Here is a 23,348-nt window from a genome sequence, read left to right as displayed (position 1 = left end):
GCCCGATCGGGACGGCTAAGCGCAACGCGTTGAAACGCGTCTTTCGCGTCGTCCAACTCTTCGACACTCTACCGATTCTCTCCCCAGACGCTCTCCGTCGCCGAACCAGACCGACAGTCGACCATCCAGCACCATGCAACTCCCCGCCGGCGCCAATGGCGATGCACCTGCACCTGCCCGTCACGAAGAATACCAATATCTCGACTTGATCCGCCAGATTCTCGCACACGGCGAACACCGTCCTGACCGCACCGGCACAGGAACTTACTCGCTCTTTGCACCACCACAACTGCGCTTTTCGCTATCCAAGCCATCAAATGACCCGTCTGCACCACCCGTCCCAATTTTGCCGCTTCTCACCACCAAGCGCGTATTTCTGCGCGCCGTCATTGCCGAGCTGCTGTGGTTCATTTCGGGCAGCACGTCCTCGAAGCCGCTGTCAGATGCAGGAATCAAAATCTGGGACGGCAACGGGTCTCGAGAGTTTCTGGACAGCGTCGGACTGGGACACCGCGAAGAGGGCGACCTTGGACCAGTTTACGGATTCCAATGGCGGCATTTTGGCGCCGAGTACAAGGACTGCCACGCCGACTACACCGGACAAGGCGTCGACCAGCTGGCCGAAGTCATCGACAAGCTGCGCAACAAGCCTTTTGACCGCCGCATCATCATGAGCGCGTGGAACCCCGCCGACCTGAAGAAGATGGCGCTGCCGCCTTGCCACATGTTTGCGCAGTTCTATGTGAGCTTTCCCGCGGCCAAGCGCGGCGAAAACGGCGAAGAGGGATCCAAGCAAAAGGGCGTTCTGCACACGCTGTTGTACCAACGGTCCTGCGACATGGGGCTCGGCGTGCCTTTCAACATTGCCAGCTACGCGCTGCTGACGCATATGCTGGCGCACGTCTGCGACCTGGTGCCCGGCTCGCTAACGCACACCATGGGCGACGCCCACGTCTACCTCGACCATGTGGAGGCCCTGAAGGTGCAGTTGGAGCGCGAGCCGCGCGATTTCCCGGAGCTCGCCATTAAGAACAGGGAAGTGGGAGGAAGCATCGACGGCTGGGGGGTGTCCGATTTTGAAGTCAAGGGGTACGAGCCGCACAAGTCAATTCCTATGAAGATGTCGGTGTAGATGATACCTCCTTGGCTGCTTGACGTTTGTCATAGTATTTGCTTTGCATGGGTTCGGCGTTGGGAAGATACACACATTTACTTGTACACAAAATTTCAAGTCAACTTGGGTAGCGCCAGGGAGCATTCGTGTCGTCAAGGAGACCAGAGAGCACGCATTCAAGTCTTGAACGCGCGGGAGCTTAAGGAGCATTCATGCATACGAGATTCAAATTGACGCGAGAAACGCAAAGAGCACAGCCATGGCTCCATCCCGAAAGACTGTTATGTAGGTACCAAACTTGGCTCCGGGAGCCGCCGACTAATCCCCCAACCAGCAACTGCTGTTTAACCCAACAAAACCGCCACCGCATATATTTTCCGACCGACCTCAACCCTTCAATTCTGTAGCGCAAAGAAGCACCATGCAATCATGCACAGCAAAAGACCTCCGCGCCCTCAGTGGTCGCCAAGTCCTCCGGAAAGGCATGAGACTGGTTGGGGAAAGTGGTATTGTTTATTTACTTCGCCGCAACCTCACCGATTTCGACAGGAATATATGGTCTGCACGAGAGGAACGCAGCAAAAGGCTGCACTGGTACGTTGTCAAGCAGCCGAACGAGCCATACTTTAACGTTGAGGGTTCCTGGGCACGTCGTCTGCGCCAGTTCGAGGCCGAAAAGAAAGTCAACAAAATTTTCGAGGGCTCGAAATTTGTTCGGCAACAAGTCGACACCATCAAGCCTTTCAACGATGACGAGTCGCCGAGGATGGTCCTTGAATACATTGGAAAATCAGTATGGCTGGCTTCCCAGTCAGAGCAAGGCTACACGCGCAGGGAGATCAAGTCGATTATGAAGACGACGCTCACGGCGCTGCAAGAAGTTGAGCAAAAGGGCTTTGTTCACTATGGTAATTTGCTTGACATGAACTATTACTTCCACTTCTAATTACTATATTTCAGACTTGAAAATGGAAGACATGCTACTGAGCAAAGAAAAGTTGGACCCTTCTAAACCTGATGAATTCTTCGTCAAGATTTCCGAACTTAATGCGCGTAAGTCTGACAACTCAAACTTGTTTGATATAATTTCTGACAAGAATTTCCATATAGTGTCAAAGTCTTTCCAACGGGAGAGCGGATCCTGGACTTATCGTGCTCCCGAGCGACACTGTGACTGGATGCCCGTAAGCTTCCCCGCACATATCTGGTCATGGGGAATGATCCTTCTCCAACAACTCGAACTGCGGGCCGATTTCCGCAGAAAAGGCAGGATCGCTGCTTTCACCGAGGGAGGGCGAATGTATGACGAGTGGCCTGTCTTGCCTGACCGCGACCTGTCTCACATGCTCCTGGTCCAGCTCGCTTACGACTTCAAACTCAACGACTGCGAATACTATGCTGCTTCTTCATGGCCGGAGGGCGAGCCGTACGAGAAGGTGGGCTGGAAAGACCGCTTGCGAGCCAAGGGGATGAGGGCGTCGGACCTGGAGTTCCTCGCGTGGGTGCTCGACCCGAATCCTGACACGCGCCCGACTTCGGAACAGATTGTGCAGTCTGGATTTCTGGAGTGGACCGGAGAGGACGTGAAGGAAGAGGAGGATGAGGTGCAGCGTGAGGCTGGCAACTAGCCTTGTAAGACGCTCAGTGAGCTAGCAATTGATGTGGGTCTGGGGCTGGTATTTAGGGCTGTGATTGGGGCCGTTCTCACCTATTTGGCGCGTCTTGACTATAGCGACAGATGCAGTCGACCGCCAATTGTAGACAGATGTTTAGAGTGGCGTTTTGAGGGCACAAGACTCGAGAGTAAGAGTCGCTCTACTCACAACTACAATTTCCTGTATTGCTTTCCCGTCGAAGTGGCCTTCGAATGCTCCCTCAAAGCCTACATCCAGGACTTGGTCGTTTACCAACCCTCGTGTCAGAGGAGTATGAATGCTCCCCAGTCGCACATCTTCAGACATAGAGATGTTGCGTCCCTTGCATATCTGGGCTTGGTTTTGCAACCAAGCCTCGAAACAAGCCTCGATAGGGTGCAAGGCTGGACGCCAGCTGCCCGGTGCGCCGCCGGGCTGTGCTACTTTCCTAACTCGGCTAGCTCCATCCGGACCATTCAATGTCGACTTTTCTTTCCCTCTGCAACACCAATCAACCAAAAACCAAGCCAGTTGCAGCACGCGCGGGAAGTGGGAGTGAGCCGCAGAATCAATCTAAAGGCACCCTCACTCCGAAATTCGCGCAACTTTGGATAGCTTCGCCCGCATCAAACGGCTGCCGCTGCCGCCCGCCCCCAACGAATGTGGGTCTCGACGGCGACCGAAAATCAGTCTACATCTACATTTGGACGCCCTTTGACAATCGGTCTTCCGCTTCTGGCCATGGCCCCCAGGTACTGCCTAATGCGCACCTATTTCTACACAGCCCTACGCACAGCTCCGCGGGCCGGCCCTCTGGCCAAAGGCTAGGACCACGATCCTTTACTTCTCCATGAAGATTTTGCATTGCTAATGTGGCCCCTTCACCCTGGTCTGGGGCTACTCCGAACGCTCGCTGCCTGCGGTAAAGCTGGCAGTGGAGGGCTACGCTTTCGAAACCCAGCCTCTAGGTCCGGCAGACACGAAGTCTTCGTGTCAATCTTTACGCTTCAGAGGTTGCAGGTACTCCTTTAGGAACAATCACCCCTGTGCTCTTCTCCATCACGTCCAGTGTTGTGCGGAGCGCTGCAGCTGGGATGCTGTCTATTTTGGCTTCGCAGAGTCAAACGGAGAGAATGGGGGCGCGAGTAGCAGATGGAGGATTTGATGCTGGTTGACGAGGTAGGTCTGGAAGTATAAGAGTCGAATCAAACGTCTCTGGAGGCATCATCATCAGCATCACTCTCAGTCCAGCAATCCAAAGCACAAAAGCTTCCTCTCACCTTCCCATATCTTCATTTATTAATACTCTTCAATCCGCAACCATGAAGTTCGCCGCCGCCGCCGCCATCCTCGCCTGCACGCCTGCCATGGCGCATGGTCAAGTCTTCACCATCACCGGAACACGCATTCCGGGCGAAGCACGCGACGTCGTCAGCGCAAAGACCTTTGTCCAAGACGGCATCACCATCATCACGGGAACGCGCATCCCCACGGCCGTCGCCGCTGCCGTCACTCCTGTGCAGACTCCCACGACGCTCGAGACGCGCGTGGTGGTCCGCCAGGAGTCTACGTCGGCTCCCGCTGATACCGCATCTGCCCCGGTCGAGTCCACGTCTGCTCCTTCGGAGCCTGAGTCGTCGGCTCCGGCCCAGGAGACTACTTCCGCACCCGGACCTGTCAAGGCGCGGGCCTCTGCTGTCTTCGTCGAGAAGCGTTGCCTCGCTCTTGGTGGTGAGTTCGACGACTCCTGATCTCCTGATCTCCCTTCGTTAGATCAAGATGACTGACCGGACATAGCCGAATGCGGCAACAACGGCGTCTACACCGACTGCTGCGACGACCAGCTGTGCGCCGAGAACCACGGCACGGGCAGCTTGACCTGCGGCGGTGTTTCTGTAAAGGCTCGCGACGTTGCCGAAGACGCCGCCCCCGCCAATGAAACCCTTGTCGAGTCTGTCCTCGAGAAGCGCTGTCTCGCTCTTGGTTGTAAGTTTGCCATCCATTATGTTGACCCTGTTTGATTGTCAATGGAGGCTGATTGTACACATAGCCGAATGCGGTGACAACGGCGTCTACACCGACTGCTGCGACAACCAGCTTTGCGCCGAGAACCATGGCACTGGCAGCTTGACCTGCGGCGGTGTTTCCGTCAAGGCTCGCGATGTTGCCGAGGACACCGCCCCCGCCAATGAAACCCTCGTCGAGTCTGTCCTCGAGAAGCGCTGCCTCGCTCTTGGTTGTAAGTTCGATGATCCCCTCTGTCTCTCAATCACCCTTCTTGATGACTGACTGTTTTCAGCTGAATGTGGTGACAACGGCGTCTACACCGACTGCTGCGACAACCAGCTCTGCGCCGAGAACCACGGCACGGGCAGCTTGACCTGTGGTGGTGTCTCTGTCTAAACGAGATCCTGAATCTTGTACTGGATTAGCAAGGAGCCAAATGATGAGATGGAACATTCAGAGACTGAGAACGTGTTTTGAAACACGTAAGAATAATTGCAAAGTGCCGGCATGACGGAATGAATAGATGGATACGCCTTTTCTTTGAATAATAGCAAGTCAAGAATGAGAAAAACAAGTCTTACCTTCTACCAAATTGGCGTCTTTGCTGCCGGGGGCCGTCACTGACTCCTACATTTGCCTATACAGTTCTCAACTGCCTGCTGCTCTCGGGCTTCTATTGTTGGAAGGCTGGCCGGTGGCGAGTAGTGGGTGAGGGGTTGCCCCTTTGCCCCTTCTCTCTTTTTTGTCCTCGTCTCGCTTTCCATTACGCGGTGCTGTTATTGACGTCGTTGGCAAGCGAGGAAATTTCGAGCTCGTTGTCAAGGTGCAGGTTGATTCTCAGAAAACAGTCTTCTTCTTTGACGGCTGACATGGCTTTGGTGTTGGCCCTGCGAGTTTTATCCTTTTTAGCGTGAAAGTGGGATGAAATGAGACTACCATCGAGTCCCATAATGAGACCGACTGTTGTTCAATGAGGTAATCGTTGATTGGTCAGCACCGGTCTGGGTGACAAGCTAGCATCGAGGGAGATCCATTAGGCACTAGGTTTTCCTACCCCAGAAAGAGGAAGCGACGTGCAATTCTTCGGTGAGACAGACGCGATCAAACAAGAATCTGCCATGACAAGAAGATCAGTGAAAAAACGGTGGCCCCCCGGGCTGGACGGCCTCGGGGATTCCCACCCACCCAGGCTTGGGATGGCATAGAGCAGCCTCGGCTCTATCCAGTCACTCCGTGCGAGGGAGCTCCTGGCGCTGATCAAGAAGACGCAGAAGGAGCATGAAAAAAGCAAGAACGGCACGCGTGGAGATTCAAAGTCTCCAGCGAAAGCCAAACTTGTTCTTTGGCTCCTCCCCCTTCTTGGCAGAGGACTTGGATGTTGGAGCAAGAGAACTTACCGAGGTGTTCCGCAGGGAGCCGGCGAGGACGACGCGGGTGCCTAGAGAGCTCTGGGACGAGGCACTGCTGTAGCGCGCTCGCTCGAAGTTGAGGTCCCGGTCGAAAGAGGCAGCCTGCTGGACGGGAGGGCTGTAGTTCCGACGACGGCTCGGATGGAGGAGTTTGGAGGCCCACGTCACATGGGCGTGGCGCCTCGCCTTCCTGTACCGAGTCCTCTCAGCCTCGAGGTCGAGATCGGTCGAGGCAGCGCGTTTGAGAGGCGGGCTGGGGTGTTGGCGGCGATCCGGACGCGGGAGGTCGCCGGTCCAGGCCACGTGGGAGCGGCTGGAAGAGGTGTTCGATTTCTGTGACATGTTGAGTGTTTGGCTGAGTTTGTTTTGGCTGGAGAACTTAGCTGAGTGGAGAGAGAGTGGAGAGAGGTCGGTTGCACGGAGATGGAAGTGAGTCCGGAGAACGAGGGAAGAGACAATCTTATATATCTCGGGAAAATAGTAGGAGTCAGACATGGTACTTCAAATTCTGGTCGACTAGGGAATTCCGAACGTAAACATCTCCAGAGTCTGCAGTTGTACATCCGGTTCTGGATATCACGGGGAGCGCATCAGGGTCAGTGCTCTCGACCAGACTTCAGATGGCGGGATTTTCTATCAGACCTGGCTCGCAAAGAAACGCTCTTGGCGGATCAAGTAACTGCAGAGGCACAGCACACAGTGCTTGATGAGATACATGTAAAACCCTGGGTTTGGTGCCAAAAGCGTGGTGCGAAAGTGACTGAATCCTTTATGTATTGGACTTTTGCAATTCCGAATGGTCCCTTTTCCACGGACTTTCGCTCGAGTGTGCCACGAATTGAGCATGAAAGTAATGGAATTCTGTTCACCAATTGTGTAGTGTATCGATCCTTGGAACGGCAGCGAGACTGCTCATTTTCGATGCCATGGTTCATTCAGGGGCATAGTGCCAACATACAGGCATCAATGGACATTTCAACTTGATTTTTTGACGATCTCATAATGTGTGATATCTACAGATCTCGAGATGCGATCTTCTTCACAACTCTCATTCAGCCTGCGCCCGGTTAGCCATGGCCATGCCTCGCGTTGGAGCACTCACTCTCAAACACAGCTTTGATAGTATGGGGCAGTAAATTCCCTCATCAGCTGATTCAAAAATCCCAGCCGCATTCGATGAGTGTTCCCAGATATTCATCCAAGGAAATGTGCCTTGAAAACCTGGGCGGTTCACGGGTCCAGAGATGACAGAGCCATGGCGGCCGGCCGCGGCTTCGCCGCAGGGTCAGTTGACAGGCAACGTCTTTCGTTGACTCAAACCACAAACCTAGGTTCAGAATCTCGCAAGGGGAAGTCACATTACTTGAGAATGCAACGTTCCAGTTTGCCATCGACCACCGGTAGCACACCCATCAGCCGGTTGGGATCCCTCATGAGCGCCGGCACATCAGCTCGGGTGATTGCCAGCTTGCGCTGAACAACGTCAAACTTCTCCTCGCGCGCTGTGTATTCTCGGATGACCTCTCCAGTGTCAAATTCGACAAAGATGCGGCTGTCTCTTATCCGAAAGACGACGTCGTCGAGTCTGAGAAAGAAGCGGCAAAGGAGCAGAAGACGAGCTGGCATGACGCGTATTTTGCACGAGAGGAGCGCAATTCCATTGTCTGCGAGCTCATCCTCGTATAGCATCACTTCGTCGAAGAATAGGATAGGGTCTGGGCGTTTCAATAGCTCGTAGGGAATGGGCGTCTCGGTCGGCTCAAACTTGGGTAAGCTGGGGCCATCTGCGGTAACAGTGCCAGCATAGTCGGTGCTGTATGACCAGTCGAAAGGCTTGACGACCTCTTTAATGTCTGATGCGTGTTGCAATCTTGCCAGAGGGTTACTTTCAGGTCTCTCGGATGCCAACAAAATTGACCGGATGTGCCCACCTATCTCGCTGCCACTCCTTGGAGTACGCGACTTTCAACATCGAGTTCCCAGTCTTGTCCACCCGGTCTAGCGCGTCGAACGCGTTGAATTCAATGTTCCATCCCGACGCGACGTGCTCTAGCCGTACCGCATTGTCGCCGAATATCATTTCTGGTGGTGCGATGCCCAACTTATCCGTCATCTCTTCAATCGGACCCGCTTTCAGAATGGGCAGCTTGCGCGTGGTGATCTTCCATCCGGCCTGGACGATGGATTTGCCTTGGTCTGTCGGGGACGGGAAACTTGCGCTCATCTTGGTAGGCTGGTGGAGATGGCAGGCTTCGTCTCGCGATCGGAATTGTATGTGGCCTGGGACGATGATGCAAAGAGTACGTGAGCTGTTATGTTGTCGCAAAGTCCCCGCAGGCGTCAGTCGTTGGAGGTGGGACCGGGATGAGGCCGGCAAGGCGGAACTGAGGTCATGCGGCTGATCTTCGGCAGGTGACGTTTCTGTAGCAACCGTCGTCAACAGACGCACTTTGCGCTGTCCGCAGCTCCACCCCACGATCTTGCTCCCCAAGGACGACAAACCCCAAATTCAACGACAACATTCGTGCTCAATCGCTGCACTGCATATCATTCTCTAGACAGCAATCATGGCCACCGAAGCGATCGAACACGCCCTCGAGCGCATCTCAATCAACAATGAAAATGAAGACGTCCCGCACCCCAAGGCGGGACACGGGTACCACAAATCCAAGGTATATTGAAAAACATCGGACATCACCTCAACTCATACTAATTGTTGTAGGGCTCCCTCTCTACTGCCGCAAGCCTTTCGGGACTCAACTCTACCAGCGCGAACCGCATCAAACTCCCACTCCAAAGACTGCAGCAGCCCAACGCTCCCAAGGCCTATAGCAGTAATAGCATTACCAAGGTCACTCTTCCGTCACAAGCCGCCCAGCACCTGCGGGGAGAGAAGCCCGCACGGCCGTCCGATGAGCTTGTCCAGAGGAGTTCAGACAGCGTCCTCTACAAGCAGCCCTCCGCCCCACGCCAATTCAACCTGAACATGTTTGAGATTGGCAAGCCCCTTGGCAAGGGGAAATTCGGTCGGGTGTACCTGGCCAAGGAGAGGAACTCTGGATTTGTCTGTGCCCTCAAGGTCCTGCACAAGGCCGAGCTGCAGCAAGGCAAGGTCGAAAAACAGGTGCGGCGTGAAATCGAGATTCAGTCCAACCTGGCGCACCCCAACATCCTGAGGCTGTACGGCCACTTCCACGACTCGAAGCGCATCTTTCTCATTCTCGAATTCGCCGGCAAGGGTGAGCTGTACAAGCACCTTCGCAAGGAGCAAAAGTTCCCCGAGTGGAAGGCTGCGCAGTACATTGCGCAGATGGCGGCCGCGCTCAAGTACCTGCACAAGAAGCACGTCATGCACCGTGACATAAAGCCCGAAAACATCCTGGTCGGCATCCACGACGAGATCAAGATTTCTGATTTCGGATGGAGTGTGCACGCGCCAAACAACAGGCGCAATACAATGTGCGGCACGCTCGACTACCTACCCCCTGAGATGATCAAGCCCGGCAGCTCGGAAAATTACTACGACGAAAAAGTCGACCTCTGGAGCTTGGGCGTCTTGACATACGAGTTCTTGGTTGGAGAGGCGCCATTTGAAGACACGCCTGTCATGACCCAGCGCAGAATTGCCAGGGGCGACATGACGATCCCCAGCTTCGTTAGTCCCGAGGCGAGGGATCTGATCAAAAAGGTAATTCAACTTCTCAGATTCTCCAAGTACATGACTGACATGATTCAGCTGCTCGTTCTTGATCCATCAAAGCGTCTTCCGCTGGAGGATGTCGAGAGACATTCCTGGATTGTCAAGCACTGCGTCAAGGGCGAGAGGAGCTACAATCGCACTTCGAGCTCGCTCAAGAGCAGAACCAGTGACAAGTCGGAGACTTGAAGCACGTCGCCGCGACAATGAGTCCTTTCCAAATTTTCATCGAACAAATTTTCCATTGCGAGGAGTTTGAAGCGGTTTGGTGAGTAAAGGCGCGGACGACAATTTCGGTTTCTTTGATTGGTATGCCGGCATGGATTTGGCACGGGTCAAGGCGTTTTCGATATATATCCGGTAGGCATGGGAACGGCATGGGCGCAGGAGTTGAGTATGAGAGTGGATTTGATTTTGGTATCGACCAAACGCCGGCGCTATGCAGATGGGTAATGATACAAATGTAGAAACCATTATTTCAGAACAAGTAGCTCCATAGATGCTCTTCATCTGTAGATCTCGTCGAATGGCCTGGTGTCGTTGAAGCAGCTGTCCCACACTTCGTTGACGATCCGTGCGGCATGTACATCGTCCTTGACGCTTGGTCTCGCCATCAAAGAGAGGGTGGCTCGTCGCCGGACGCACTCTTGCAACTGCTGTGTAAATCTCCATTGGCCCCTCGTAAAGAATTCGCGCGTGAATCTACACTCGCCACTCAAAGTCGAAGCGCGAATCTGTTCTGCTGTCAGTCTCCCACCTGTCTCCGATCACACACGCGGCGCTTACCTCGGTGCAAGCTTGGTGCCTCAGATTCCATCTGTCAACCTTAAACCTCAAGTAGTCGTAGGCGTGCACCATCTCATGTGCAATGGTATCCTCAACATGTCCTTGATTCCGCATGTGGTTTGCGCATATCAAAATGCCATAGTCCTGATCTATGCCGCCGCCTTGCGCCGTTGTGCAGCGACGACATCGCACATTTATGGGATTGATGTCGCCACCGAGCTTGTTGATCTCATCTCGAAGGAAGCGAATGACGGGGCCTACAGTAAACAGCTTTAGCGAGAGCTCGAAAGCGTTTGGACATGGCCCATCGTGATACTTACTGTTCTGGAACAGCCAATCGCGCTGCTTTTCTACCCGCTTGATGTCGCTCTCTTCGTTCGCCAGATCCCGACTGAGGAAGTACTTTTGCTTGTCCTCCTGCGATGCTTGGCCGGACAGGATGGAGAAGAAGGAGCTCCAGTTGTAGAAGCTTGCGTCCGGTTGCGCCTGGGCTGCTGCGGCGGGCGCTGATGGAGTAGGCTTGCGTTCGGAGTCTGTTGATTCGGCCATTGTGGAGCGGATGTGTCGCAAAATGCCACAAACGACGAATTAGGCGCTGTGCTTTTGACGGAAGCTTGGACGTGAAGACGATAGATTGAGGTTGGATGTCATCAGTCTGCGGAGGATGTGCGTAGGGCGTGTCGAAGGCGGTGAAGAAAAATGGTCGGCATGGAAGGAAAAGTCAAAGCCGCGCCCTTACATAGACGGCCCAGCAATGGCGGCAACGTCTTAAAGACTGCCCTCGGACCCCCGAGCCATGGCGACGATCATTTAATGGAGTCATCCCGCACTTTTGGCAGAACAATGACAACGCACACATCTCCCCGTCTTGCTCAGGAGGTGGATTTCAGGATGAAGAAACACCTCACTGTAGTAATCAAGCTTGGTACAGCGCGGCCTGTACATGATACCAAAGAGTCAACGACGGAAAATAGCTAACACGCAACTCAGGCACCTCGTCAATCATTGACGAGAAAACCCACGAGCCACGGCTCTCTATTCTCAGCATCATAGTCGAGACATGCGTCAAGTTGCGCAAAGATGGTCATAGGGTTGTCCTGGTGTCCTCAGGTGCCATTGGCGTCGCCCTGCGCCAGATGAACAAGCAGCGCCGTCCCAAACACCTCCCCGAAGTCCAGGCGCTGGCCGCGATTGGACAATGCCGCTTGATGAGTCTTTGGGACCAGCTATTCTCGCACATGGCACAGCCAGTGGCCCAGATTCTTCTTACCAGAAACGACATTGCGGACCGAACACAGTACCTGAATGCGCAAAACACGTTCAACGAGCTCCTACACATGGGCGTTATTCCCATTGTAAACGAGAACGATACTCTGGCGGTCACGGAAATCAAGTTTGGCGACAACGATACCCTTTCAGCAATCACGGCAGGCATGGTGCAGGCTGATTACCTGTTCCTGATGACGGATGTGGACTGCTTGTACGACAAGAATCCGAGGTCAAATCCGGACGCGAAGCCAATTGAAGTGGTGGAGAATATTGCGGACCTTGTTGCAGACGTATCTTCGGCTGGCTCTTCCCTGGGTACAGGAGGCATGTCGACCAAGATTGTCGCGGCGCGGTTGGCCACTTCCGCTGGCGTCACTACTGTGATTACCAACTCGGCGAAGCCTGGAAATATTGCGGCTATCGTACGGTACGCGGAAGCCAAGAAATCTATTCATTCCATTGGGTCTGCAAAGACTGGGGAGACACTCGAAAGCAAAACGGACGCTCTGGACATCACCGACGTTCAGAAAACTGAAAATCCGGCCATAGTCGATCCGTCGAGCGGCTTAGAGGCCCCTTTGCATACCCGTTTCTTGCCTCAAGTACACACGATACGGGATCGGTACTTCTGGCTACTTCACGGTCTGGCCCCGCATGGCGTCGTGTACATTGACGAGGGAGCCTACAAAGCACTTGTGGACAAAGCCGGTCTACTGCCTGCAGGCATTGTAGATGCTGATGGGCACTTTGCGCAGCAAGAAGCCGTGCGGCTCATGGTCGTCAAGCGTTCGGCTGACAGCGAGGCCGGCTTTGAAAAGGAGAATCCAGCACCAACGGAGGTGGGAAGGGCTGTGGTGAATTACTCGGCCAATGAGATCAAGAGAATAAGAGGCATCAGGAGTACCGAGATCCACAAGGTGCTCGGATATGCTGATAGTGAGTATGTTGCCTTGAGGGAAAACATAGCTCTTTTTGGCATTTTGAGGAGTAGACCTGCATCACCAGGGCCAAATCTAGAGGGGCAATGAGACGGTAGAGGTCCAAACCAGCTTTCAGCAGGAATGAAAATAGAGCCTTGAACTACGGTCAGGAAAGTGAGACTGCTGTACTAGTGAAGTTTTATCGAAAAAGTCTATGACTTGCGGAGCTGCTTGAAGCCCACCTCAGGCGACCCTGTAGAGGAGACGCTCGGACCATCTCTAGAGCTCGCCGCGTCGACTCGTCTGCGGCCGCGACACATCCTCTACCTACTCAACACCATCCTCCCATCCAACCCTCACTTGCATTGTCGCAAACCACCAGCATGGCCGAGACCGACCCCCTTCTTAACTTGCGTGCTGCCATTGCGGCAAACAAGCCTCCGATCCCCACTACCGCTGCCGACGCCTCCCATGCTCAGGATGTCGAGCAGAACCTCGCCAAAGCGACATTCTTACAGTTCAATCACGAAGACGGACAGCACCGCGCCATTCCTCTCAGTGCACCTACGCGCTTTCTTTCCGGTGGCCAGCCAATCGACTTGCGCAGCGTATACTTTACTTGGCTGAAGAAGGATGCTGCGGTTCCAGAATACATTACCTCAGTACAACGTCTTAATGAGGAGCTAGTGGCCCCAGGCGGTGCAGGGGGTGCAGTCAAGAATCTGGTGTTTGCTGAGAAGCTCGACCTTATTACTTGGCTTGAAGGCGGGTCGGAGGAGAGCGAGAACATCAAGCCGCTGCCATCAGAGACAAGCCAGGCCGCAAGCTCAGCAGACATTGCCGCAGGCACTGCTGGAGGTATCTCGACCGTCCCGAGTGGTGCGCCCAAGACCGGCAAGGCTCAGCCAGATCCGCGTCTGCTGGAAATCTACAACTGCGAGCGGCGGATGGGAGACCGCAATAGTGTTCTGCGCGGCATCAAGCCCACGGTATGAGACTAGGCGCATTGGTGATTCAAGGTTGCTAACATGAGCAGGACTTTTCACATGTGCGCAAACACGCCGCATCCCTTCTCGGACACGGAAAACGCGCAGGCCACGCTGCGCCATCAATGGCCGTGTCGAGTCCCGCCCTCGTCTCCAACCTCAAGAAACCTAGTGGACGCCGTCCAGAGCCCATCATTCTTCTATCGCCCTCTGCGTCATCGCTCCTGCGCATGTCAAATATCAAGTCGTTTCTGGACGGTGGTCTCTTTCAACCCGCAGACTCGGCCGGAGGTGGTCCCAACCTCCTCCACCTGATGCGCACTCTTCCCGGCATCGATCCGTCTCGTCCAATGCGGTTCATCCTCGTCGACTCGCCGGATCAGTTCAAACCCGACTACTGGCAGCGCGTGGTAGCCGTCTTCACGACTGGCCAGACGTGGCAGTTCAAATCATACAAGTGGACACAACCTGCTGAGCTTTTCAGCCATGCGCTAGGTGTTTACGTGGGCTGGCGAGGCGAGACTGTGCCTGAGACTGTGAAGGGCTGGGGTAGAGGCGTTGTTTGCGCGCAGGTGGATAAATGGACGCCGAATCAAGGCGCTACAGCAAGGTGGCGAGACAGGGAGGTCGTGGAGCAGATTTGGAGTGCAGTCGAGACGAGCATGAGAGCCAAGGGCTGGACTAAGGATGGACTGCCGTCCATGAGGTGATAAGCTCTTGGTATCGGCAATGAGTCCGGTTGAAAACGCATCGTCAAGGCGGGTTGGATTCGATTGAACCGCTCTAGGCACACGGAGGCTTTCTACTTCGCTCGGGCTGGGCGAAGAAAAAAACAATGACGCGCGAGGATGGGATTGGCGTTGAAAATTGCACGTAACACCAACGTGCCCCGCATTGGGAAAATTCATTCAAACCGCGTTCAGTCCCAGCCGGTCGAAACCGGTGCTGTCAAAACCGGGGGTTGGGGACACATTCCAGTGTCCAAGTCGCGAACGACAAAGACCTCCGGTTACGGTTCAAGCCTCTTCTGAATGCGCGTACTCACCCGAGTCGGCCATGGCTCAACAAGAGGCATGAGATCTGTGTGGAGTCCATCCGCAGCCTCTGGGACGCGCAGCAGAAATGGCCTTACTTGGGGGTCGGGTCTCTTCGAAAATGAGCTACAATGCCCCTCAAAATTAATGCCGAATTGAGAATGGCCGATTTCCAACTTCGTGACACAATGCGCTCTAGACAATCATGACCTGTTCGTGGAGAAGCTATTCTTCAACGTGCAGGTTGCAATGAAGGAGCTACTCACATGCTTTCTGTCTTGATCAAGAGCCCTTATGCCAACAAGAGCGGTTCCGAGGCCTCCTTAGGCTGTCCCGTCAAAGGTCAAAGACACTGGCTAACAAGACTGTAGTAAAACCGGACACGATCCACTTCAAGCCATCATCCACGGCTTGATTTGAATTCAATACTTACTATCATGAATGTATTCCCTCACGCCACCGTAGAGCACTCACGCGACATACTCGCGCCTTCGGAGTCAGGACGCGTCGCCACGTCTGTGTTCGTCATTGCTCGCAGCCATGCGAGCACCACATTCCTCAACCCCAGCCGCATTCCAGTCGGAGTCGCCCCACCAAGAATGTGCAGGTCATGGCAAAGCCTCGCAGAGCAAACCACGAAATTGGAAGAACCGATTGCTTCTCCAACCTCCAGAGCTCGGGGACGACAGCGACTTGTCGTCTTCTTCAGGATCGATCGTCCCATATGTCCACCCGACTGAGGGGAAGACTCATCTTTCCATCAAAGACACGGAAGACTACCTCACAGTGCAGAACCCGAATCCTCACACTGGAAGAATGAGCCCGGCTTTCTCGAGCGTAGTGACGGAGCGTCCCGAGCCCATTGCATTACGCGGGGCAAAGGACGCAAATCACGGCCCGCAAAAATTCGAGGTACACTCTCTCGACAATGAGCAGAGGCCGCGAGATCGATGGCCTGATTTTTGGCGTCCTTTGAGAAAAGTCTCCACGCTGAAGCGGAAACCACCTGCACCATACGTCGAGGACGAAGTCGAGGAGCCACCAGATGGATTGAGCGACATCTCGCCCTTACAAACGCAGCCTTGCCCGACACACTTTGCTGCTTTTGACCCAGACCACTTGCGCATACCTGGAGCACTACGCGTAAGCCCGCCGCCGCCGAAGACGACGACAAGTGAAGGGACAGACGCCATAGCAACTTGGGTCACAACTGTCAGCCGAAGGATATATGAGCTTCCCGCCAGCAGCGCTGCTCCCGAAATGGAACTGCCTTCGGTACCTCAACACGAGCCGTCGTCTCGTCATGTTCGCTTCTCAGACGACTGCGCAGTCAGCTATCCATGCTACAATCCCCCGTCGCCGCCGATGCACCACCAGCTACCAAGTCCGCCGCCCGGCAGCGTCTTCGCTTCGCCGATACCAAAATTTGCAAAGATTGAAATCACGAGGAAGCCCTTGTCAAGGGAGTGCGGAGAAGACGCTCCGCCGGTGCCGCCCAAGCACGAGTACATCCCCAAAACATGGAACCAGTCGACTCAGACAAGGGCCTCTATTGTCAGCAGCCGAAGCCATACCATCGAGCCTGTGTACAAGTCGGATGCGGTTTTAGCGCAGAAGACGCCCACACGGCTAAATGGGACTGGCGTGCCGAGACTTGTTGTGACGACCAGCAAGAAAGTTGACCAAGAAAAGGAGAAGGAAAAGCGAGTCAGCATAGAAAAAGACAAGGAGAAAGAGAAGACCAAGCACAAGAAGAGAGAAAAGGGGTACCGACGAGAAAAGGAGCTACTCCCAGCATCCGCAAGTCCAAACGACAAAAAAACTTCATCAGAAAAGGCAAAAACAGACGAAGCAGCAGACCAACCGCCAAAACCCAAGTCGAGATCCAAAAGCACCGTCACTGCCGCGAGAGAACCGGCATCGACTTCAGCGTCTGCGTCTGCGGACAGGAGTGCCACGCTCAAAGCCGCACTCGACCGCATCACGGCCGCGAAGGCGAAACGGCATTCGAGCGCCCCTCTTCAAGCCGCCACTGCCCCTGCCGCTGCTACTGCCACCACGGAGCCAGCAAGAGCCCGCAGCAGTGCAGCGAAAATCGTCCCTCCTAGCTCTCGTCCGACATCCACGACCGCAAAATCCCTCGCCACAGCCGATGCTACCGCGGCCGCATCCGCGCTGTCCACGAGCAAGACCGCCGTCGCTGCTGCGAAAGAGGCGGAGGCAAAAGCAAAGGCAGAACCAGACGTGTCCCAAACGACAACGGCCTCGTCACCATCGCCCGTACTCTCGCTGACCATCACCCGCGAAAACGCCCTGCTGGTCGGTAAACTGTTCCTCGGGCTGTGGGGTCTGCTCGCCGCGTTCTACCTCCTCGGCGCCTTGGGCCGAGCGCTGTGGGTCATCCTCGCGCCAATCAGATTGATCTTCAGTGGTGTGGGGAGGTTGGGAGGGTGTGTCAGGGGGGCGGGGTGGTAGGGTGGTGGTGGGAGCTGGCAGAGCGAGTGAGGAGATGATGTCGGTTTTGTGCACTCGGATTGGAGCAATGTGGGAGCAAGAGCGCTTGCTCAGCGGAGACGATTGGCGAATATAGACTCGATTCCTACGTTCCACTCGCGTGTGAGCAGGCCTGTCTGGCTCGGCCTCTTGACGGTTGCATACAGTATAGTACACGCTGACCTGGCCGGTGCAGCCGAGCGAAGCCACGTGTGTGGTCATTGGTACAGATTAGTAGCTGAGGTGTTGACGTGGCACGTCTTGCTCTCAAGTCTTATTCTCGTTTTCCAAGAAGCGCATATTCCAGGAAAGGGGGATACTGCACAGAGAAGACAAGACAGTTCCTAACTTGCGATTGCTCAAACACTGGTAAACCAATCAACTGAACATGTTTGGCTGAGATAAAACACAACAACAAGATATCCCACAGCTGAGTGAGCCGGGACAATCCCATCACCAAACCTAAGTGCCTCCCTCTTCCAAAACATCTCCACATAAATCGATTCAGCAAGCCTATACTCTCAACAAGTTGGGCCGCTTGGCCCGCGTGGAAAATGCTCTGCTCTGCAACACTGAAGTGACAAGGTGCTTGATTTGACCATTGCGTCGACTAGATCCCGGTTCGAGTGAGTCCGTCAAGGTCCAACTTGTTTTTTTGCTCTTTTTTGGTCTTTTGACCATGAGGATGGTTTGGTAAGCGAAATCTACTTACTGGTGGTCATGTTTTTTTGCGCTTTATTAATGGCTCCTGGGACCAAAGCTAGACGGAAGAAATGGAAATGGGGAGGAGCGGCAGATAGGGCAAACATGAACACAAGGAAATAGGGAGAAGACGAGGTGAAGAAAAATAAAAACGAGCACGACGAAGAAACTCTTTCTTTTCCGTAACCCAATTATCTTCTCATGCAAACACTCGCTCTTAGACGCTCAACTGTCAACATGGAAATTCAATTGGCTCGCTTTTTTGCTCTTTTGCTAGAATCACATGGCGCCGCGGGACTTTCACACTACTGCTCTACCAACGTGCCTCTTCCTAGATCTCACCTATGCTCCTGCCTCCTTGACGTGTTAGAAGTGGCCAATCCAATAAGAATTCCGAGGAATGCAAAGCAGACGAGGAAAAATGTAAGATCTACACACGAAGGAAGAAAGAAAACCGCAAGAAAACATGATGATGACTCCTGGCTACCAAGCACTGACTTTGCTACGGCGACGCCGCCGTTAATGGAAGGCGCGATGAACAATTCAACGATAATGCATCCCGTTTGTCTGTCGTTCACAACTCAACTACTTCCTATCCTGATTGCTCTCGCACTCTGTCTTTTTTCTCGCACATCAAGCAGCATACGCCAACCATGACCCATCAACCGCCACCATACGCGTTATTCGCTCTACCTCAAAACAACCTCAATCCGGCCCCTCAAATCAATCGTGCGTTCCAAAAACTCCTGGTCCAACAAACTCGCCGCCTGCAGCTGGCTCAGGAGCTCGGTGATGGCGGCCGCGTTCTCGACACCGCCAAAGGCGTAGCCGCCGCCGCGCGACGACTCGTCGAACCACGCCTCGCAGACGCGGATGAGGTCCTGGGCGGGCCAGCGGCGGGCGCGCGCCGTGAAGGGCGCTTCGTTGTTGTACCAGATGGACTCGAGCACGGCGACCAGCTGCTCGTGCGGCACACCCAGGTCGAGGAAGACGTCGGCCACCCACGTTGGCCCGCCGTGCCCGCGCTGGTACTGGAACGCGTACGTCTCGAGCAGCAGCACCACGGTCGGTATGTGGAAGACGGTCTCGTTGAGCTGCAGGCGCGTGCCGAGCTCGCGCACCTTGTCCGCTACTACTTCCCACGGCCGCTGGTTCGAGTGCAACGCCACGTCGTGCAGTTGCTCGAAGAGGTTCTGCCATGTCGCGCGGATGTTGGTGAGGTCGCGGTGGTCGGCGACGGCGTAGATGAGCAGGCTGAGGTCGTAGTAGGCAGCCTGGTCGGTGTAGATGCTGAATAAGTCGTCGAGAGGGAGAACCCGGCCGTTGAGCTCGCGGAGAACTTGCGGGCGTCGGTCTGCTGTAAGACGGCGGTCGGACCTCATCCGCTCCAGAATGTCACCTTGGATGTTGGCCAAGTCGAGCAGGTCAGTGGCTTCGCGGAGGAGCTCCTGGCGTGACTGGCGGGTCATGCGAACATCGCTCACGCCCGTCAGGCGAGCAGATGCGTTTGTCTTGGCCTGGCTGAGGTACCGGATGCGCTGCTCCAGAGTCAGATCGAAACTGCTCTTGGCAAGTGTCAGTTGCACCTCGGCAGCCTCGAAGAACCGGCGATGGTGTGCATAGTATTTCCACAACAAGTCGGCGTGTCTAGCCTCCTCTTCCGACTTCCTCTCCAGGTAAGTGACGACATAAGGCGACTCGATGTCGAGCAGCCTGTCGCTCCAGCCTTGCTCGAGATACCAGTCATAGAGATGAATCTGGAAGACCTCGTCTGTGGATCCGTTGATCTCCTCGTACGCTTCTTGCTTCCGAGTCTCGGTTGCGGAGAAGTGGCCATCAATCAGCGACGGCTCGGCGTCTGCTGCGGCATCGACTGCCTGGATAACTCTGTGAATGAGGTTGTAGCATTCCCTACGTCTGTCGTAGTCTCTTCGCCGGGGGTCCTATTACTTCGTTAGCTTTCGCGATGGTATTGTCATTGCGGTACACTTACAGTTGCCGCCATGCCGTCTTTTATGTAGCCAAGAGCCCTGTTGCCACGATCACGTTGGTTTGCCACCTGAAGAATCAGACGGATGGCGCCTAGAACAGTCAGTGCCCAGTCGAAGAAATTGCCCGCCAAACTTACCTGCGAAAAACTCCATGGCAATGTACTGCTCGACGGCAACCTGGAGGACCTCCATGGACAAGCTCGAAGCGACCCTCATCAAGTGGTTGAAGCTATCATTCAGCAGAGTGCGACCCGTCTCCGAGTCCTTGCCCGCGTCAGCAGCCTTGCGAAGATTCTCCTGTGCCTTGAAGATGACCACGTCGTCAGCGCTACAGAAGCTTCCGCATCTTCTGCGCAAAGCATCAGCGACGGTGTCGACATTGGATCCCTTTTGGATGTTGCGGTTCACAATGGCCTTGACGAGCTCCTTGGCCAAGTCTCTTCCAGGAGGAGAAGAGAAGAGGCTCTCGAATGTGAGCTCGCGCACCCGCTGCCGAATGTCATCTGGCAGGGAAAGGACAATCTCATCGACCTTTTCGTCGAAGAGGACCAGAACGAAAGAAATGCCCTCGACAACATTGTTGAGCAATGTCAGCAAAGCATTCATCGCACGGTGCTCGCCCCGGAGAGAGAGCTCTTCCTGGGGCGTTTGCCCACGGATCTCAGGCCCGCTCAAACCCTCGATGAAGGACTTGTTGTTGTCGAAAAACTCCTTGAGGTGGGTTAGGTCGCGCTGGATGCCCTGAAGCTTAGCCGTAGCGACTGTTGCCTCCACCTGCAGGCCGCTGTTGGGCGTAATGTTTTCCTTCAAGATTGGCGACTTCCAGACGGAGCGCAGGAGCCTTGCAATGTACAAGGCGACACCGTCGTGGCGCGGCGATGGCCTGACGTTGTCAATGGGTTGAGTGGTGTTGTCGAGTTGCAAGTTTTCATTGTACGTCGGCTTGCCGCCGTACTCGATGAAGACCTTGCGCGCAAACTCGAGCGTCTCTTGATCAGTCATCCTCGCGAGGCGGAAGTCATGCGTCACGTCGGATGCTTGACCGCATGCTACTGCCAATGCGGCAGCGCAGAGCTCAGTACGACCATAGGCGCGCACAAAATTCTTAACTTCACTCTCCAAACCCTCCTCACCCCCGCCAGACCTCATGGCAGCAGCCAAGATGTCTACAAGTCTCCTTCTCCGGATGACGTGCACGCCCGAACTGGTCAAGATGGCAAACTCGCTTGTGGGTTGGTCGAACTGAACGGCCAACTCGTTGCCAAAGCCTATTGGCTGCTTGCTGGCTCCAAACGGCTCCGAAACCAAACCAATTGCTTGCATGCTGTTGCCGAGAGGAATCCATTGCCCCTTTTCAATGTAGCGGGGTATGGCCGCGGGCTCAGCCGGGCGGGCGATCCGACCAGAATCCGGAGTAGAGAGGAAAAGCTGTTCAGCATTCGTGTTGGCGTCCGTACGGACAAAGTAGAGGAAGTAGCCAGGGGCAAAACGAGCGGCTTTTGTTGTAAGGGTAAGGGCTGAGGAATTAGTGTTGATGGCAGGGACTTGGTAAGCGCCGACTGGCACTGCGGCGTTGTCGGCTTGTGCGTTACCAGGAGGGAATTTGACGTGGTGAGCTTGCATGCTCGTCGGGGCACTGGCGACATCTGTGGCGTAGTAACCTCCGGAGGTGGCGCTGAGGAATATGCGGCAGCCAGTGTTGGTTATGGCGACCAGATTCAAACGCGCTGCTTCTGTGGCGGTAATGGGCGTAATGGCGACTACTGAGGTATTGTTGGCAATCAGCTGTGACGAAGCAACCATGTGGCCTATTTGTGTCCTCAAGGTCGAGAATGCCCGTGTGATGACACAGTCCAGGGCCGTCATGTTCCTCATGTGGAAAACGCGTATTGTCGAGTTGTTGGAGAGCGTGTACAACAAGTTTCTCGTGTCGTCCACAGCCAGCTGGACTACGTGCTCGTGTGAAGGGTGCTTGCCAAAGCCAACCATTGTCGCCGCGTAGTTCCAACTGAGGTAACTCTTGTTGACGTGGTTGACGGTGCCGCACTTGCTTCCAAACCACTTCTCTTCCGGCTGGTAGGTAAGCTCGTACACATCGTCGTTTGTGTTGCCACCAAAGAAGATTCTTCCCGTCTTGGCTGAGCCCTCTATACATCTTACGTCCAAACCCCTGACCGACGCCTGCATTTTTGTTTCGTACAGCCGCACGACACTGACGCCTTCAGGGCCCTTTTCATACGACACCCCGAGGATGAACATGTCGTTTATCGTCGCAACAACGAGGATGTGTGTGATGGTCGGGATGAAGACCTTACTCCGCGGCTTTGCGAGCTTCACCGCAGTAATGGTGTTTTGCTGGGCTGCCCACGCCACCAATTCCGGGTTTGGGTGCGTGTAGTCCCACATGTAGAGCGCATTGTCAATGACGACCCAGGCGTGGTTCAACTCGGCGAACAGCCCAAACATTGTGCTTACTTGCGCGTCATTGTACTGCTCGAATATCCGGTCAGGGATGTTGTATGTCTTGACCTGCTGGAACGGCGCCAGGGCATTGCTTCTCGGGATGTCATAGTCGGACGATATTCCCTCTACACAAACATTTAGCGTCACTTGATTCTCTTGCGCCTCTCGACACAGAGTCGGCGCTTTCGAGGCACTCACGCGTAATGTAGCTGTCCAAGTCGGGATATCTAGCCTCCTGGGTCAACGTGTCATTGACCGTCCTCGCTGCGCGCTCAATGGGCTGTATCTCGGGTAGCGCCTGGAGCGGTTGCTGGGCGGGCGCAACAGCAGCAACGGGTGCTAGTTGTGGTTGCGGAGCCGGATTTGCGGGAGCTGCGGGCGCGCGTCCGAATACAGGTTGAGCAGGACGTCCTACGGGGCCTGGAGTCGCAAAGTAGGTGCCCGGCAAGGGCCGCTGAGGAGTCGCGGGGCCGGCGTTCATTTCTCGTCGCGTTCAGCGCGTGGTGTTGTCGAGTGGTGTGTGTTGATGATATTAGGCGGGCGCCAGTCGGCTTGGTGAATGATGCTGGAGGACGCGCAACGCCTTAACCATGAGCATGCATACAGAACGAATGGAAGAGAAGAGGCTGGGAAGGTCGAGGGCGCGGACGGCGGAGAGGTGAAGGGTGCAAAGCTGACTGGAGCTTGGTGAAGCTTGTAAAATGCGGAACCAAAGAACCTCGTCGCGGCAGCTCGCCCGGAAGGCTTGGCGCGCCTCTAGCGTTCTCCCAGCCCAAAAGGCATCACCTTCTGCGTTGCCAAAACAACCATTGACGCCGCACCGCAACTTTTACGACACTCAAC

At 54.8% G+C, this 23,348-nt stretch overlaps 10 protein-coding genes across 10 annotated transcripts; 7 read left to right on the top strand and 3 right to left on the bottom strand.

Annotated features, from left to right (window-relative positions):
- The first annotated feature begins 70 nt into the window (after positions 1-70).
- On the top strand, positions 71-1,482 carry BKA78DRAFT_320798 (thymidylate synthase/dCMP hydroxymethylase domain-containing protein). Its single transcript, XM_066888977.1, has one exon. It carries the CDS (start codon positions 134-136, stop codon positions 1,130-1,132), a length of 999 nt encoding a protein of 332 aa, XP_066742125.1. The 5' UTR covers positions 71-133; the 3' UTR covers positions 1,133-1,482.
- A 538-nt stretch (positions 1,483-2,020) lies between these two features.
- BKA78DRAFT_320797 (uncharacterized protein) lies at positions 2,021-2,893 on the top strand. The gene has a single exon (XM_066888976.1). It carries the CDS (start codon positions 2,083-2,085, stop codon positions 2,740-2,742), a length of 660 nt encoding a protein of 219 aa, XP_066742124.1. The 5' UTR covers positions 2,021-2,082; the 3' UTR covers positions 2,743-2,893.
- Positions 2,894-4,070: 1,177 nt separating this feature from the next.
- Positions 4,071-5,151, top strand: BKA78DRAFT_297881 (uncharacterized protein; the record flags this gene model as incomplete). Its single annotated transcript, XM_066886827.1, has 4 exons — positions 4,071-4,479; positions 4,546-4,734; positions 4,799-4,987; positions 5,048-5,151. The coding sequence occupies 4 exons, from the start codon at positions 4,071-4,073 to the stop codon at positions 5,149-5,151; spliced, it is 891 nt and encodes a 296-aa protein (XP_066742123.1).
- Positions 5,152-7,073: 1,922 nt separating this feature from the next.
- Positions 7,074-8,508, bottom strand: BKA78DRAFT_320789 (type 2A phosphatase activator TIP41). Its single transcript, XM_066888975.1, has 3 exons — positions 8,096-8,508; positions 7,267-8,034; positions 7,074-7,221 (listed from the first exon to the last, which is right to left on the bottom strand). The coding sequence occupies exons 1-2, from the start codon at positions 8,386-8,388 to the stop codon at positions 7,524-7,526; spliced, it is 804 nt and encodes a 267-aa protein (XP_066742122.1). The 5' UTR covers positions 8,389-8,508; the 3' UTR covers positions 7,074-7,221; positions 7,267-7,523.
- Positions 8,509-8,731: 223 nt separating this feature from the next.
- Positions 8,732-10,050, top strand: BKA78DRAFT_254437 (kinase-like domain-containing protein; the record flags this gene model as incomplete). Its single annotated transcript, XM_066884902.1, has 3 exons — positions 8,732-8,836; positions 8,887-9,852; positions 9,901-10,050. The coding sequence occupies 3 exons, from the start codon at positions 8,732-8,734 to the stop codon at positions 10,048-10,050; spliced, it is 1,221 nt and encodes a 406-aa protein (XP_066742121.1).
- A 317-nt stretch (positions 10,051-10,367) lies between these two features.
- BKA78DRAFT_254166 (mitochondrial inner membrane protease atp23) lies at positions 10,368-11,196 on the bottom strand (the record flags this gene model as incomplete). Its single annotated transcript, XM_066884876.1, has 3 exons — positions 10,368-10,595; positions 10,648-10,904; positions 10,968-11,196. 3 exons carry the CDS (start codon positions 11,194-11,196, stop codon positions 10,368-10,370), a joined length of 714 nt encoding a protein of 237 aa, XP_066742120.1.
- Positions 11,197-11,471: 275 nt separating this feature from the next.
- On the top strand, positions 11,472-13,002 carry BKA78DRAFT_320784 (glutamate 5-kinase). Its single transcript, XM_066888974.1, has 2 exons — positions 11,472-11,572; positions 11,638-13,002. The coding sequence occupies exons 1-2, from the start codon at positions 11,491-11,493 to the stop codon at positions 12,942-12,944; spliced, it is 1,389 nt and encodes a 462-aa protein (XP_066742119.1). The 5' UTR covers positions 11,472-11,490; the 3' UTR covers positions 12,945-13,002.
- Positions 13,003-13,219: 217 nt separating this feature from the next.
- On the top strand, positions 13,220-14,532 carry BKA78DRAFT_332753 (pol II transcription elongation factor-like protein subunit Cdc73; the record flags this gene model as incomplete). The annotated part of the gene is made up of 2 exons (XM_066890012.1): positions 13,220-13,825; positions 13,873-14,532. 2 exons carry the CDS (start codon positions 13,220-13,222, stop codon positions 14,530-14,532), a joined length of 1,266 nt encoding a protein of 421 aa, XP_066742118.1.
- Positions 14,533-15,727: 1,195 nt separating this feature from the next.
- Positions 15,728-17,288, top strand: BKA78DRAFT_320779 (uncharacterized protein; the record flags this gene model as incomplete). The annotated part of the gene is made up of 1 exon (XM_066888973.1): positions 15,728-17,288. A coding segment is annotated over exon 1 (848 nt), but the record flags the coding sequence as incomplete, so codon positions are not given.
- Positions 17,289-18,740: 1,452 nt separating this feature from the next.
- BKA78DRAFT_254996 (nuclear pore complex protein) lies at positions 18,741-22,986 on the bottom strand (the record flags this gene model as incomplete). Its single annotated transcript, XM_066884955.1, has 4 exons — positions 18,741-19,994; positions 20,045-20,133; positions 20,180-22,630; positions 22,704-22,986. 4 exons carry the CDS (start codon positions 22,984-22,986, stop codon positions 18,741-18,743), a joined length of 4,077 nt encoding a protein of 1,358 aa, XP_066742116.1.
- Between the last annotated feature and the right edge of the window lie 362 nt (positions 22,987-23,348).

The sequence above is a fragment of the Phyllosticta capitalensis genome (assembly GCF_038381095.1).
Source record: "Phyllosticta capitalensis strain CBS 128856 chromosome Unknown BKA78scaffold_8, whole genome shotgun sequence".
Classification (NCBI taxonomy): domain Eukaryota; kingdom Fungi; phylum Ascomycota; class Dothideomycetes; order Botryosphaeriales; family Phyllostictaceae; genus Phyllosticta; species Phyllosticta capitalensis.
Note: the sequence above shows the minus strand (reverse complement) of the source record. Positions and strands in the feature narration are given on the sequence as shown.